Below are 13,918 nucleotides of genomic sequence, written 5' to 3' on the forward strand. Positions count from 1 at the left end.
TACAGCACCTGCCAACACACCCGGCTACTTTTTTTGTCTTTTTAGTAGAGACGGGGTTTCACCATGTTGGCCAGGCTGGTCTCGAACTCCTAACCTCAGGTGATTCTCCCGCCTCAGCCTCCCAGAGTGTTGGGATTACAGGCGTGAGACACCGCGCCCGGCCTTGTTTTTACATTTTTAAGCGAATCAAAAATACATTCAGGCCAGGCACGGTGGCTCATGCCTGTAATCCCAGCACTTTGGGAGGCTGAGACCGCAGGATTACTTGAGACTAGCCTGGGCAACATAGGGAGACCCCCGTCTCTTAAAAAAATAAAGTAAAATACATTCAAGTCAACTGATTTGATTGTCGAATTGTTCTGACACAGGAAGGTGCTGGGGATACGTCAGAGGTGATGGATACTCAGGCGGGCTCCGTGGATGAAGAAAATGGCCGACAGTTGGGTGAGGTAGAGCTACAATGTGGGATTTGTACAAAATGGTTCACGGCTGACACATTTGGCATAGATACCTCGTGAGTACTTTTCATAGTTTTTGTGAGAATTGCTCAGTAAAATAAATCTGAACATGCTCAACAATTAGTTTGTGGGCAAAATAAATGCAGAGTATTTCCTGTGTCTCCTAACCCCTATTCAGCAAGTAGGATGTTGAATCAGGAATTGTTTTAATTCCCTTAGCATGTTATCTGCTTACTGAGGGAACAGCCCTGGTAGACACAATGGTGGGTATTGCCCTTCCTTTTGAGTTGACAACCTGGTTTGGAGACAAAAAAAAAAAAATGCAATTACAAAGTGTTATATAAACAAATTTAGGACTATATAAACCTTGTGTTGGTGTTTTGGATTTTTCAGAAAGGATTAGTGTATATGTGGGTAAAGCCTGTTGTCCAAAATTTGAGATGACCCATGCTCTTTATGCCTGAACCATCCTTTTTTTCCTTTCTCATTGCTGCTGACTCACTCCTTTAGGTATATTGTCTACTCCCCTCAGCAAACCTATTTCCAATCATGTACCTCTTCTAGTGAATTAAAATCATATTGTGATTGAGAATGAAAGACTTTTTTCCTTATACTGACTCACTGTCTATTGGAATAATTGTACTGCTCGCTCTCTGTAATGTTCTTTATGGTTTGTATTATACTAATACATTTATAAAAGACTATCTAAAAATAAGGCTGCACTATCCTGAAATTAATCCACCTTGGGTGAGATGGTGAAGAAATACACATATGTATATATATGTTGTGTGTGTGTGTGTGTGTGTGTGTATATAGATATATGTTTTCTTGTTTTTTTCTTGTGACCGGGTCTCGCTCTGCTGCCCAGGCTGGAGTGCAATGGCAGGATCACAGCTTGCTACAGCCTCGAACTTCTGAGCTCAAGGGATCCTCCTGCCTCACCCTTCCGAAGTGTTGGGATTACTGGCATGAGCCACCACACCCAGCTTTCCTTTATAATCTGTTGTATACTTTCTAATTAAAAGGTTAAAGTGGGTTTTAGAAATGCTGATGTCTCAATTAACATGTGACTTGTGATTTAGGAAAGAGTGTTTTTAAAAAGAAAAATACTGAAGGATCAGGAAGAAATAATTGATCTTGGTAGCAACATCTGCTGGGAACACACACTAGCTAAGCAAGCCTGGTCTCTTAGAGAGGCCTAAGATTAGGGCCACTTTTGCCAGAAAAATTTGTTTGGATAGACAGTTTAGGAAAGGAAATTTACTAAAGAGATAACTGGGAGGAATTCAAGGAAGAATCAAATCACAGTTCAAAGTTTTGGTAGCTTTGGAGACAACAGTTTGTAACTGAATTTGAAAAGTTATATCTAAAGCCCAGTTAGATCCTATCCATGGTATCAAGTTAAAAAAAAAAAAAAAGGTGGGGGTGCCAGGTGCAGTGACTTACGCCTGTAATCCCAGCACTTTGGGAGGCCAAGGCAGCCTGATCACGAGGTCAGGAGTTTGAAACCAGCCTGACCCACATGGTGAAACCCCATCACCAAAAAAAAAAATACAAAAATTAGTTGGGCACATTGGTGCGCCCCCGTAGTCCCAGCTACTCGGGAGGCAGGAGAATCACTTGAACCCGGGAAGCAGAGGTTGCACCCCAGCCTGGGTGACAGTGAGACTCCGTCTCAAAAAAAAAAGGCCAGGCATGGTGGCTCACACCTGTAATCCCAGCACTTTAAGAGGCCGGGACAGGAGAATGACTTGAGCCCAGGAGTTCGAGACTAGCCTAAGCAACGTAGTGAGACTCTGTATCTACGAGAAATAGAAAAAAATTAGCTGGGCATGGTGGTTCACACCTGTAGTACCAGCTACTCAGGAGCTTTAGGTGGGAGGATTGCTTAAGCCCTGCAGGTTGAGGCTGCAGTGAGCCATGATTGTGCTACTGCACTCCAGCCTGGGTAACAGAGTGAGACCTGTCTCAAAAAAGAAAAGAAAAATAAAGCCCAGTTAGGTGGGATGGATTATCTTTTACAACTGAGATAGAGAATGTGAGCTAGCAGGGTATGAAAAAGGCTGCTCTTTACACCTGTTTGTATTTAAATTAAGATAACTACTTACCTACCTATCTTTAGTATGAGGCTTTGTCTTCTGTAAATGAGCTTATCACAATAGTCTGTTTAACAGAAGAGGTTCTACAGAGAAGTGAAGGTAAGGAAACTTAGCTTTAACATTTGTAAGAATGTTTCTTAATTCCATGAGGGTAGCAATAGTTGGTAAATGCTTGTTAGTCTTCTCTGAGGATACCCTAAGCTAGTTTCAGAGTCCAAGATAAACCTTTGTTCTGTTTTCTTCTCTTCTAGCTTAAGCCATTTATACTAAAGGTCTTCTGTCCTTCTGTTACTTTGCCCTTTGCAAGACTAAACTCCTGTGCTTTTCCTGTCATCCTGTGCCATCACTACTATGTTTCTCTTCTCTGTTGCATCCGTCTCTGCCATATTGTCTTTCCCCTCCTGGCCTCTTCCTCTCTTGCCTTCAAATAGGCAAGTCTTCTCTTGATGTCAGGTGATCCACCCGCCTTGGCCCCTCAAAGTTCTGGGATTACAGGCGTGAGCCACTGTGCCTGGCCTAGTTATTTACGTTTTTAATTCATTTTTTCTTACATTCTGCCTGCCCTTTCCAACCACATTATTGACACCATAGAGATAAACCTTAGACTACTTTGTCCTCTTCTACAGCTGGCCTGGCATATTCTTTTTAGGTGCTCAAAAAATAAACTTAACAAGATACCAGTGAGAACCTTCTAGATGGTGAATTGTCCAGTATAACGGTTAAGGTCTTATTAACTTTTGTGACAGAAAAATCCAGGTATTTATAAAAAATATGAGCCCTGTTTTGGTTTTGACAGCCTTTTTACATTTTAAGACTATGTTAACATATTAACATTTTAATTTACCTGTCACTGAGGGGAATGGATTCATGTTAACTTCTCATAAAGAAGCGTACAGCCTGCGCAACATGGCGAAACCCTGACTCCATAAAAAAATACAAAAATTAGCTGGGCATAGTGGCTCATGCCTGTAGTCCCAGCTACTTGGGGAGCTGAGGTGGGAGAATCAACCTGAGCCAGGGAACGTCAAGTCTGCAGTGAGCTATGATTGTACCAGTGCACTCCAGCCTGAGTGGTAGAGTGAGACCCTGTCTTTAAAAAAAAAAAAAAAGTGTGTGTGTTCCCAAGTTCACTAATTTGTATAATTTGGCTCTTCTGCAGATCCTGTCTACCTTTCATGACCAACTACAGTTTTCATTGCAATGTCTGCCATCACAGTGGGAATACCTATTTCCTCCGGAAGCAAGCAAGTAAGAACAAACTCTGGAGTATTTGAAGACGATTATCCACTGGAAAAGAAAAGGGATCTGGGCTTAGCAGAATCAGGAGACCTTTGCCTAGTAGCTGGTATAAGTTCAGTTGGGGTTTAGCTCTGAATAATTGCAATTGCCCATTTCAGGTCACATGATGACTCCATTTTGCTGCTGTAATTGTTATTTTCTGGACCACTTATTGAGTATTCCCTTGGTAGTAGAGATGTAGTACTACAGATAACTGTTTCTTCCTTTTTGTTTTTGATAGACTTGAAGGAAATGTGCCTTAGTGCTTTGGCCAACCTGACATGGCAGTCCCGAACACAGGATGAACATCCAAAGACAATGTTCTCCAAAGATAAGGTAGAGGTGGAATTAATGTAATTGGAATTATACTAAAGAGTTAGGTGGAACTTCTAAATATACTCCCTAACAAGTACTTTCTTCCCAGTTTTTAATGAATATGTGACAGTGGATTCAGTGATTACCTTGTTCTTTTTCTTTTTTTCAAGATGGAGTCTTGCTCTGTTGCCCAGGCTGGAATGCAATGATGCAATCTCAGCTCACTGCACCCTCTGCCTCCTGGGTTCCAGAGATTCTCCTGCCTCCACTTCCCGAGTAGCTGGGATTACCGGCATGCGCCACCACGCCCAGCTAATTTTTTGTATTTTTAGTAGAGACAGGATTTCATCATGTTGGCCAGGCTTGTCTCCAGCTGAGCTCATGATCCACCTGCCTTGGCCTCCCAAAGTGCTGGGATTACAGGTGTGAGCCACCGCACCTGGCCTGTTCTGATTTTTTTGACAGAGGGTCTCCCTCTGTCACCCAGGCTGGAGTGCAGTGGTGTGATCGTGGCTCACTGCAGCCTTGACCTCCTGGGCTAAAGCAATTCACCTTCCTTGGCCTCTCAAAGTGCTGGGATTACAGGTGTGAGCCACTGCACGTGGCATCTTTTTAGTTTATTTTTTCCAAAATTATTTTGGAAATTGTCAAGGTGGAATGTAGTGACACCATCACGGCTCACCAAAGACTTGACCTCCGGGGCTCAGGTGATCCTCCCACCTCAGCCTCTCAAGTAGCTGGGACTACAGGTGCACACCACCACACGCAGCTAGTTTTTAGGGTTTTTTTAGAGACAGGGTTTTGCCACGTTGCCCAGGCTGGTAGAACTCCTGTACTCAAGTGATGCGTCCGCCTCAGCCTCCCAAGGTGTTGGGATTACAGGTGTGAGCCACTGCACCCGGCCCATTTCTTCTTAGATTTGCCAGTTAACATTTTGCTACATTTGTTTTATCTCCCTATATATCTGTTTTTCCCTTAAGCTGTATGAGACTACATTGTGGGTATACTTTACCCAATATTCTGTTATACAGCCACAATGCCATGATCATAATAAAAAAATTTAACATTGGTGCAGTACCACTAATTTATAGTTCATATTTGTAGTTTCTCAGGATTATTTTTGTGTTAATAATATCCTCCTCCATAGCTACTTTCTCTATCCAGGATCTGGTCAGGATCAACCATTACATTTAGTTGTAATGACTGTTTTGTCTCTAATCTATTAATAAAACAATTGCTTTATTCAGTTGGGTTTTGCTCTATTACCCAGCCCGGAGTGCAGTGGCACAGTCCCGGCTTACTGCAGCTTCAACCTCCTGTGTTCAAGCTATTCTCCCACCTCAGCCTCCTGAGTAGCTGGGATTCCAGGCTCATGCTACCACATCCAGCTAGTTTAAAAAAATTTTTTGTGGAGATGTGGTCTCACTAGCTGGTTTTGACCTCCTGGGTTCAAGTGATCCTCCTGCTTTGGCCTCCCAAACCTCTGGGAATACAGGCATAAACCAACACACCCAGCCCCTTTATTTATGGATTTAATGAATTAAAAATTTTAAAGTGCCTAGGCAGTTGTTTGGCATGATATTCCTCAATTTGCATTTGACTTTCTTCATGATTAGGTTCAGGTTAAACTTTTTTTTTTTCCGCTTTAATAGGGACGGGTCTCACTATGTTGCCCAAGCTGGTCTTACACTCCTGGGCTCAAGCAATCTACCGGCCTTGGCCTCCCAAGGTGCTGAGATTACAGTTGTGAGCCACCGTGCCTGGCCATGTGTTAAACATTTTTGGCAAGAATATTACATAAGTATCATGTGTGTTTTAGACTGTCACGTCAAGAGGTATAAAAGATATTGGTTTGTTTTATTATTAGTGATCCTAAATTTGACTAGTTGGTTAAGGAGGGAGCATTTTTATCTTTGTGCTAAGTAATCCTTAAGCCATACATGGAGATTATGTGAGTACTTTATTCTCCTACTCCTTTTAGCCACCATTGATTATCCAACCCCGAATCAGTTGTTAGAGTAGTGGTTGTAAATCAGAATACATTCTTTGGTTGTAAGTCTTCTGTAAATAACTTTCCCTCATTCTTTTTTTTTCCCTTTTAAATATCACTGTGGATTATTTTTTAAAAATCAGTGTGTTATAGTCCATTGTTGGAATTTTTTTTTTTTTTTTAATTGAGACGGAGTCTGGCTCTGTCACCCAGGCTAAAATGCAGTGGTGCGATGTCTCAGCTCACTGCAACTTCTGCCTCCTGGGTTCAAGCAATTATCGTGCCTCAGCCTCCTGAGTAGCTGGGTCTACTGGTGCATGCCACCATTCCTGGCTAATTTTTGTATTTTTTGGTAGATACAGGGTTTCACCATGTTGGCCAGGCTGGTCTCAAACTTCTGACCTCAAGTGATCCGCCCACCTCAGCCTCCCAAAGTGCTGGGATTACAAGCGTGAGCCACCACGCCCAGCTCTTGTTGGATTTTTTTATTTCTGACCCTCAGGTTGTCCCAGATTCAACCATTGTAGCCCTATCGGACTGACTCCTGAAATTCTTTGATACTCCTCCATCCGTTTTTGAACTCTTCCTTACTTTCTGGAACAACAAAATATTCCAGGCTTTCTTTGTACTTTGCCTGGTTCCTTTTAGTAAAGATAGTTGTCATGGAGCTAACTCTGGTGGTGGTACTTTTGAAGATTATCTAAATAGGAGGCCAGAAGATGAAGGTCAAAAGTCGTTTCAGTCACTCAAGCAGGAGTTGGTGAGAGCCACAGTCACAGCAGTGGGGATGGAAGGGAGTCGTGATTGGAGTGACATTTCTGAAATTTTAAAATTTATTTGGTGAGCGTTTAGGTGTAAAAATTGTGAGAGAAGAGTCAAGGACAACTCTTACTGTGTCTAGCTTATTCTGGGGTGATGACTGGTTCTAAGTTATCAGGAGCAAGAATAGAAATCTGAAAAGCAGATTTATGAGGTAAGATACCAAGTTCCATTTTAGTCACAAGAAGTTTGAGGTCCCTTTAGGATGTCCAGATAGAGATGTCTCAGCTGGTAGAAATAGGAGTTCAAGAGAGAATAATTTAGGAGTCATCTTCCAATTGACAACCAAGGGACTGTGACAGAGCTTTTCTCTCCAACTGGAGTGTAAGCCCTACATGGCTAAGGTTTGTTTATACTTGTGGAAATCCCCATAATCTGTATATTGTGTGTATGCAATGAAATATTCAGAGATTAAAAGACAAACATGTAAACCTTGTATAACACCATGGGGGGAAAAGCTAACATGGGTTTTTCTCTTGATTCTAACAAGGTCTTTGAAAAATGCTGTTTTCTTTCTTTGTCAGCATATCTTTGACTGCAGCAGTAATAGTCTTAATTTATTTTAAAAATTAGGATATTATACCATTTATTGATAAATACTGGGAGTGCATGACAACCAGACAGAGACCTGGGAAAATGACTTGGCCAAATAACATTGTTAAAACAATGGTAAGTGGATTAAAATTTATTAGACTTGACATTTAAAAAACCATTGTTTTTTGTAAGAATTAAATAATATTTTATTGTCTCATTGTGAAATGATAAAATTAGAACAACTTAATGTTAAATCTTTGAGTGTGAGATACAGCTAATTGTGAATTTTAGTGGTTTTCACACAGAGAATCAGTGAGATGCCTATTGTCTTAGGTGAACATTGCCCGCAGACACCTGGTTTTATGTATTGAAACTTTTGTCCACAGTACTTTTCCAAGAATAATTTTGTATTGAAATTAGAGACCATTTCTTTTCTTCTATTAAAAAAAATGTTATAGGCAATAGTGTCCTTAAAATTAAAGAGAGCACTGGGGAGAAGTCAACAGCAAGCTGTTAACAGTGCTTATCTTTGTGAGATAGAAGGATAGGTGAGGATTATGAAAAACTTGGGCATTCTTTGTGTTTCTCTGTTGTTTGAATTTTTTGATGGTCACTGATTATTTCTTAGAAGGAAAAACGATACTATCTTTTTTGGACACTGCAACTAGGAACTGACTTTTAGAGTTGCTGGTTGATTATTAATTCCATACTTTTAAGTATAAAATGTTCATTAATAGTAAAACACTGCTTCTTTTTAGAGTAAAGAAAGAGATGTATTCTTGGTAAAGGAACACCCAGATCCAGGGAGTAAAGACCCAGAAGAAGATTACCCCAAATTTGGACTTTTGGATCAGGTACATTAATATGTTTTACATTTTCTTTTTGATTTTAAGCCACTCAGGTATAGGTAATCAGGTTCTGTTTACATTTGTATATTTGCCACATAACACACTGCCATTATATGCACATAGCATGGTAGACTCCAAAAAAATAGTGACTGATATGAAAGTACTTACCTTCAACCAAGAGACCAGTGTTTTATAGTGTTTTCGTTGTGGGTCTTCCCCAAAATGTTATGAATTTCTTCAAATCACTTTTTAACTTGTTTCCTCACTTGTAACATGTAAAAATGCTATTTCAAATTACTTCTAATCTTCCTGCCATCTTAAATTTTGCTCTTAAAAACATCTTTGTTGTGAAAAGAATTTGTTATGAAGAATTTGTGTTGCATATCTAACATAACAGGCAAACGAAAATTGCTGTTTTTTGTTCAACAGCAGGGTTCACATTTGGCAAATCAGAATGTCAGATCTTAAAGCTGTGTCTTTACATGTTTGATTTGCCAGCTTTGAAAATGGAAGATTCAGCCGGGTGCAGTGGCTCATGCCTGTAATCCTAGCACTTTTGGAGGCTGAGGCAGGAGGATTGCTTGAGTCCAGGCGTTCAAGACCAGCCTGGACAATATAACAAGACCTGTCTCTCAAAAAAGAAAATGCAAGATTTCACATAGAAATTTAGATTTCTGTCTTGTAAAATGTAAACATCTGACTGCATGGGGCCTGAATTCCCACAGGAGCTGAGTGAATGGGGCTTAGGCACTCTGGTTTGCCCTGTGCCCTCTCCTGCCTCTACCCAAGTTGATCGATTAATTGCCATTTATCGCCATTCTGAAACTATTCTGATCCTTACACTTGGCCTACCTCACACATACTTGCAAGGGTGCTTGCTGGTCCTTAAAACACCCAAGTTTGGGACCCTGCAAGCTTCATTGTTTAGAATTGTCCATTTCAGACTGTGTGTGGTGGCGCACGCCTGTAATCCCAGCACTTTGGGAGGCTGAGGCGAGCAGATCACTTGAGGTCAGGAGTTCGAGACCAGCCTGGCCAACACAGCGAAACTCTATCTCTAGTGAAAATAGAAAAATTAGGCCAGGCATGGTGGCTCATGCCTGTAATCCCAGCACTTTGGGAGGCCAAGGCGGGTGGATCACCTGAGGTCAGGAGTTTTGAGACCAGCATAGCCAACATGGTGAAACCCCGTCTCTACTAAAAAATACAAAAATTTAGCTGGGTATGGCAGCAGGCGCCTCTAATCCCAGCTACTCGGGAGGCTGAGGCAAGAGAATCGCTTGAACCTGGTAGGCAGAGGTTGCAGTAAGCCAATATCGCGCCACTGCACTCCAGCCTGGGTGACAAGAGTGAAACTCTCTCAAAAAAAAATAATAATAATAATTAGCCAGGCGTGTTGGTGTGCGCCTATAATCCCAGCTACTCGGGAGGGTAAACCAAGAGAATCGCTTGAACCTGGAAGGCAGAAGTTGCAGTAAGCCGAGATCGCGCCACTGCACTACAGACTGGGCAATAGAGTGAGGCCCCATCTCAGAAGAAAAAAAAGAATTGTCAATTTTATTTCCCATTTTGTTAGCATTCTCTTGTTTTATGAGCATCCAGATTGACTGACTTACATAGACTCCTTTTTTAATTGGATATATTTTTGCAGGACCTTAGTAACATTGGTCCTGCTTATGACAACCAAAAACAGAGCAGTGCTGTGTCTACTAGTGGGAATTTAAATGGTAAGTGTTTACATATCTCATTGCTGAAATATTTGAAGCTATTGAATCCAGTTGGGCCTAGAACTGGCCATTCTTTGGGTTGACCCTTAACCTGGATACTTACTAAAATGCCTTTATAGTTCAAACTCAGTTTTTAGGAGCTAGCCAAGGATTTGGCAGATGGTAATAAAGGAGAACTTTTTGTCACTTTACAAGACAGTTTGGTCTTGAGTGAGACAGGTTTAGCATAAAACAAGGAACCATTTCAAGGTCAGATTTGCTGTGTTTATATCTGTATCCTTATAACCAACATTACATTTAGAAAGATTCAGCTCCTCTCCACTCTTTTTCTGCAATTCAGCTGTTACTTTTAACAGATTTCCTGTGCCCATCTTCTAATTTTTCTTGCCCTGAAACTTCAGCTCATTCACATGATAGCATTTCTATATTAACCACGCATTGCAGCCTGTTCTTCTGTTAACCCATCTAATAGCGGGAAAACCCCTCGTTACTAATGGTTATCTTAATAAGAGTTGGGGTGGCTGAGAGATATTTAGCTGTTCATCTGATATATGGGATCATTAACCTGTCTTTTGGAGTATTCGTGTCTTAAATATCTGATCATTTCTACTGTTACTAATATTTTAAGATGGGTTGGAAATAGCTAGTGTGTTACCTTTTTACAACATATTTTCCCCTTTTAATTGTTAAAATTTGACAAATACATGGTGCCACTTCTGTTCTTACAGGTGGAGCCACTTTTGGAGGTGAATTCCTCCACTGTCTTCTTTCAGCCTGTCAGACTTAAGTATTTTGTGGTTTGGAAAAATGCTTTTTGCTAAGCTATGGTAGAAGCTAAAAACTACATAATTTGAAGCATTATGAAAATGGTGGCAATAGCACTTAATATGAAACAGTAGTTGAGTTTGATGTTAGTATTTAAGAGCTTGTATGTTGTCATATTCTGCCTAACATGGCCAGCCACCCCACTTATGTACTGTTTGCTCTGTTCTGGATGGATCTGAAACTTCTTAAAATAATCAAAATGCAAATGACAATTAAAAATGTAATTGTGGCGAGGCGAGGTGGCTCACACATGTAATCCCAGCACTTTGGGAGGCCGAGACAGGCAGATCACCTGAGGCCAGGAGTTTGAGACCAGCCTGGCTACCATGGCAAAGCCCCATCTCTACTAAAAATACAAAAAATTAGCCGGGCGTGGTGGCAGGCGCCTGTAATCCCAGCTACTTGGGAGGCTGAGGCAGGAGAATCACTTGAACCCAGGAGGCAGAGGTTGCAGTGAGCCGAGATCGTGCCAGTGCACTCCAGCTTGGGCAACAGAGCAAGACTCTGTCTCAAAAAAGCAAAAACAAAAATTTAATTGTTTTTTGATTATGGTTGCTCAAACTAGAGATGATGACATTGCAGCAGTTTAACATTAAACTTTTATGAAAAATAGGAATAACATCTGAGATGTTCACCAAAGGAAATTCTGCATAAAAAATCTGGTCCTGTATATGCAGAATATGACCCACCTTCAATGTCTTGATCCTTTTTATTGCAGCAGAACTGCTAGTAATTCCCAAGCTTGCCCCAAATTAAGATTTAGTACTCTGCAGTTGTTTATGTAAAGGTGTTTTCCTGCAGTTCAGGGACATTTCCTGGAAGAGGGAAAAATAAAACTAATTGAGAGGAATTTGAACTGGACAAAAATTTCAAAGTACCTATTTCAGAAATACACAAGGTAATCTTCCTTGTGGCTTTAGTATGTAGCTAAATTTTTTGTATAAAATATGTAAATTGTCTATTCCTATTAATTGCTTTTAGTTCTACAAGCCAGGTTAATCTAACCTGAATTTTAGTGCATTGGCACAATCTTAATAAATGTTGTATTTGACGAATGGGTATGGAACTAAAAATTGCCTAGCAAATTGAAAGCCTTCTTTCTTATTTGTGTCATGTGCAACCACGATGGAGATCTAGCAGTACTGGAGAGAAACACCTTTTTAGTACTTCTGTTTCCGTTTTCCATGTTGGATGTATTTTGTCTTGTTGGATATTCAGGTTCAATGCTTTAGCAGATACTGTGCTTTTATGATGTTTATGGACTATACTGTGTAGTTCAAGCAAGTGAACATCGACTTACAGTGAGGGTATTCTCTTTATGGGTGTTTGTATTAATTTGGATGAAAAAAAATGTACCCATACAGTTGTTTTCATTCTTTTTAGCTGTGGGTGTTTGTGATCTGAATGAGTGAAAATGCATTTGTGTCATGCCCTGAGAAAGTATACTAATAGTTGCAGTTTATTAGGAACAAAGGTTGAAACTGTAACTCAACCATCATAGTGCTGGATTTATTTGAGCTTATTGCCAGAACCTGGTGTTCCCAGGCTATGAGATGCTCAGTAGATTCTTTCAAAACTAGGGTGAAATCCAATATGCCTTTGGAAGGAAATCCTCCTGTGGTGTTACACAAATGCACACTGGGTGTTTTGGTCCCTATGGAATTTCAGTATCCACGTGGTGCTTCCCTTGTGGCTCATTGAAAGTGATCTGCCTTTCTTCAAAGGGGGAATTGCAGCAGGAAGCAGTGGAAAAGGACGAGGAGCCAAGCGCAAACAGCAGGATGGAGGGACCACAGGGACCACCAAGAAGGCCCGGAGGTGGGGAGAGTGCCCACCCCACCCCACTTCACTATTTAAGTATTATTTGGTGCTGGGAAAGTCCAGCAGAGGGAGGAGAGTTCAAGGGTTGGAGGTTAAAAAGCCTGTCCATTTTTTCCAAACCTTGAGCACTTTGAGGGACAAAATAACCCCAGGTTGGAGGCTGGGCGCAGTGGCTCATGGGTGTAATCCCAGCACTTTGCAAGGTCAAGGAGGGTGGATCACTTGAGGCCAGGAGTTCAAGGCCAGCCTGGCCAACATGGCGAAACCCCATCTCCACTAAAAATACAAAATTAGGCAGGTGTAGTGGTGAGCGCCTGTAATCCCAGCTACTTGGGAGGCTGAGGCAGGAGAATCGCTTGAACCTGGGAGGGGGGTGGCAGTGAGCCAAGATCATGCTACTGCACTCCATCCTGGGCAACAGTGAGACTGCGTCTCGAAAGCAAAACAAAAAAATAATAACCCCAGGCTGGGCGCGGTGGGTCATGCCTGTAATCCCAGCACTTTGGGAGGCTGAGACAGGTGGATCACCTGAGGTCAGGAGTTTGAGACCAGCCTGGACAATGTGGTGAAACCCCATCTCTACTGAAACAAAAAACAAAAAAATTAGCTGGGCCTGGGGGCACGTGCCTATAATCCCAGCTACTCGGGAGGCTGAGGTGGGAGAATTGCTTGAACCCAGGAGGCAGAGGTTGTAGTGAGCTGAGATCGCGCTATTGCACTCCAGCCTGGGCCACAAGAACGAAACTCTGTCTCAAAAAAAAGAAACAAACCCAAGTTTAAGTATCGTGTTTTATACATTTGTCAGTACAAAATTTATTGTGGTAACAAGGATAGTGTCTCCTGGTGATAAGCCTGGGGAACCTAGGGAGTGAAGTTCTGTTAAGGAGACTTGAGAAAGGATAGGTGGGGAGGGAGTGAAACCAGTGTTGAATGTTAGCTCCTTAACTTTCTGCTTCTCCCTTCTCATGCCTTTTCCCTTCCCTTTGTCTAATGCTGAGGTGATGAAATCCAGGTTGCTTATTTATTTACATATTTTTGTGAGACGGAGTTCTGCTCTGTCACCGATGCTGGAGTGCAGTGATGGAATCTCGGCTCACTGCACAAGTTATTTACTTAGATTAGCAAGATAGCAAGTGCTTATGTCTCTGAGCTTCTGTTCATTACTTTATAATAATCAGTATACTGAAGAATATCACCCTAATCA

The 13,918-nt window shown here is 41.4% G+C and overlaps 1 protein-coding gene across 2 annotated transcripts in view; it reads left to right on the top strand.

The window, feature by feature from the left end:
* ASH2L (ASH2 like, histone lysine methyltransferase complex subunit) overlaps positions 1-13,918 on the top strand; it is a 33,501-nt gene that overhangs the window by 1,133 nt on the left and 18,450 nt on the right. Inside the window, exons 3-10 of one of the 2 annotated variants that reach the window (XM_030817111.1) lie at positions 369-514; positions 3,717-3,805; positions 4,077-4,171; positions 7,533-7,628; positions 8,252-8,347; positions 9,993-10,068; positions 10,797-10,814; positions 12,618-12,711. In XM_030817111.1, coding sequence (XP_030672971.1) covers positions 369-514; positions 3,717-3,805; positions 4,077-4,171; positions 7,533-7,628; positions 8,252-8,347; positions 9,993-10,068; positions 10,797-10,814; positions 12,618-12,711 — 710 coding nt within the window. The remainder of the gene's footprint in view (positions 1-368; positions 515-3,716; positions 3,806-4,076; positions 4,172-7,532; positions 7,629-8,251; positions 8,348-9,992; positions 10,069-10,796; positions 10,815-12,617; positions 12,712-13,918) is intronic. The other variant, XM_003269577.4, reaches the window with a different exon arrangement.

Source organism: Nomascus leucogenys, chromosome 8 (assembly GCF_006542625.1).
Source record: "Nomascus leucogenys isolate Asia chromosome 8, Asia_NLE_v1, whole genome shotgun sequence".
Lineage (NCBI taxonomy): Eukaryota > Metazoa > Chordata > Mammalia > Primates > Hylobatidae > Nomascus > Nomascus leucogenys.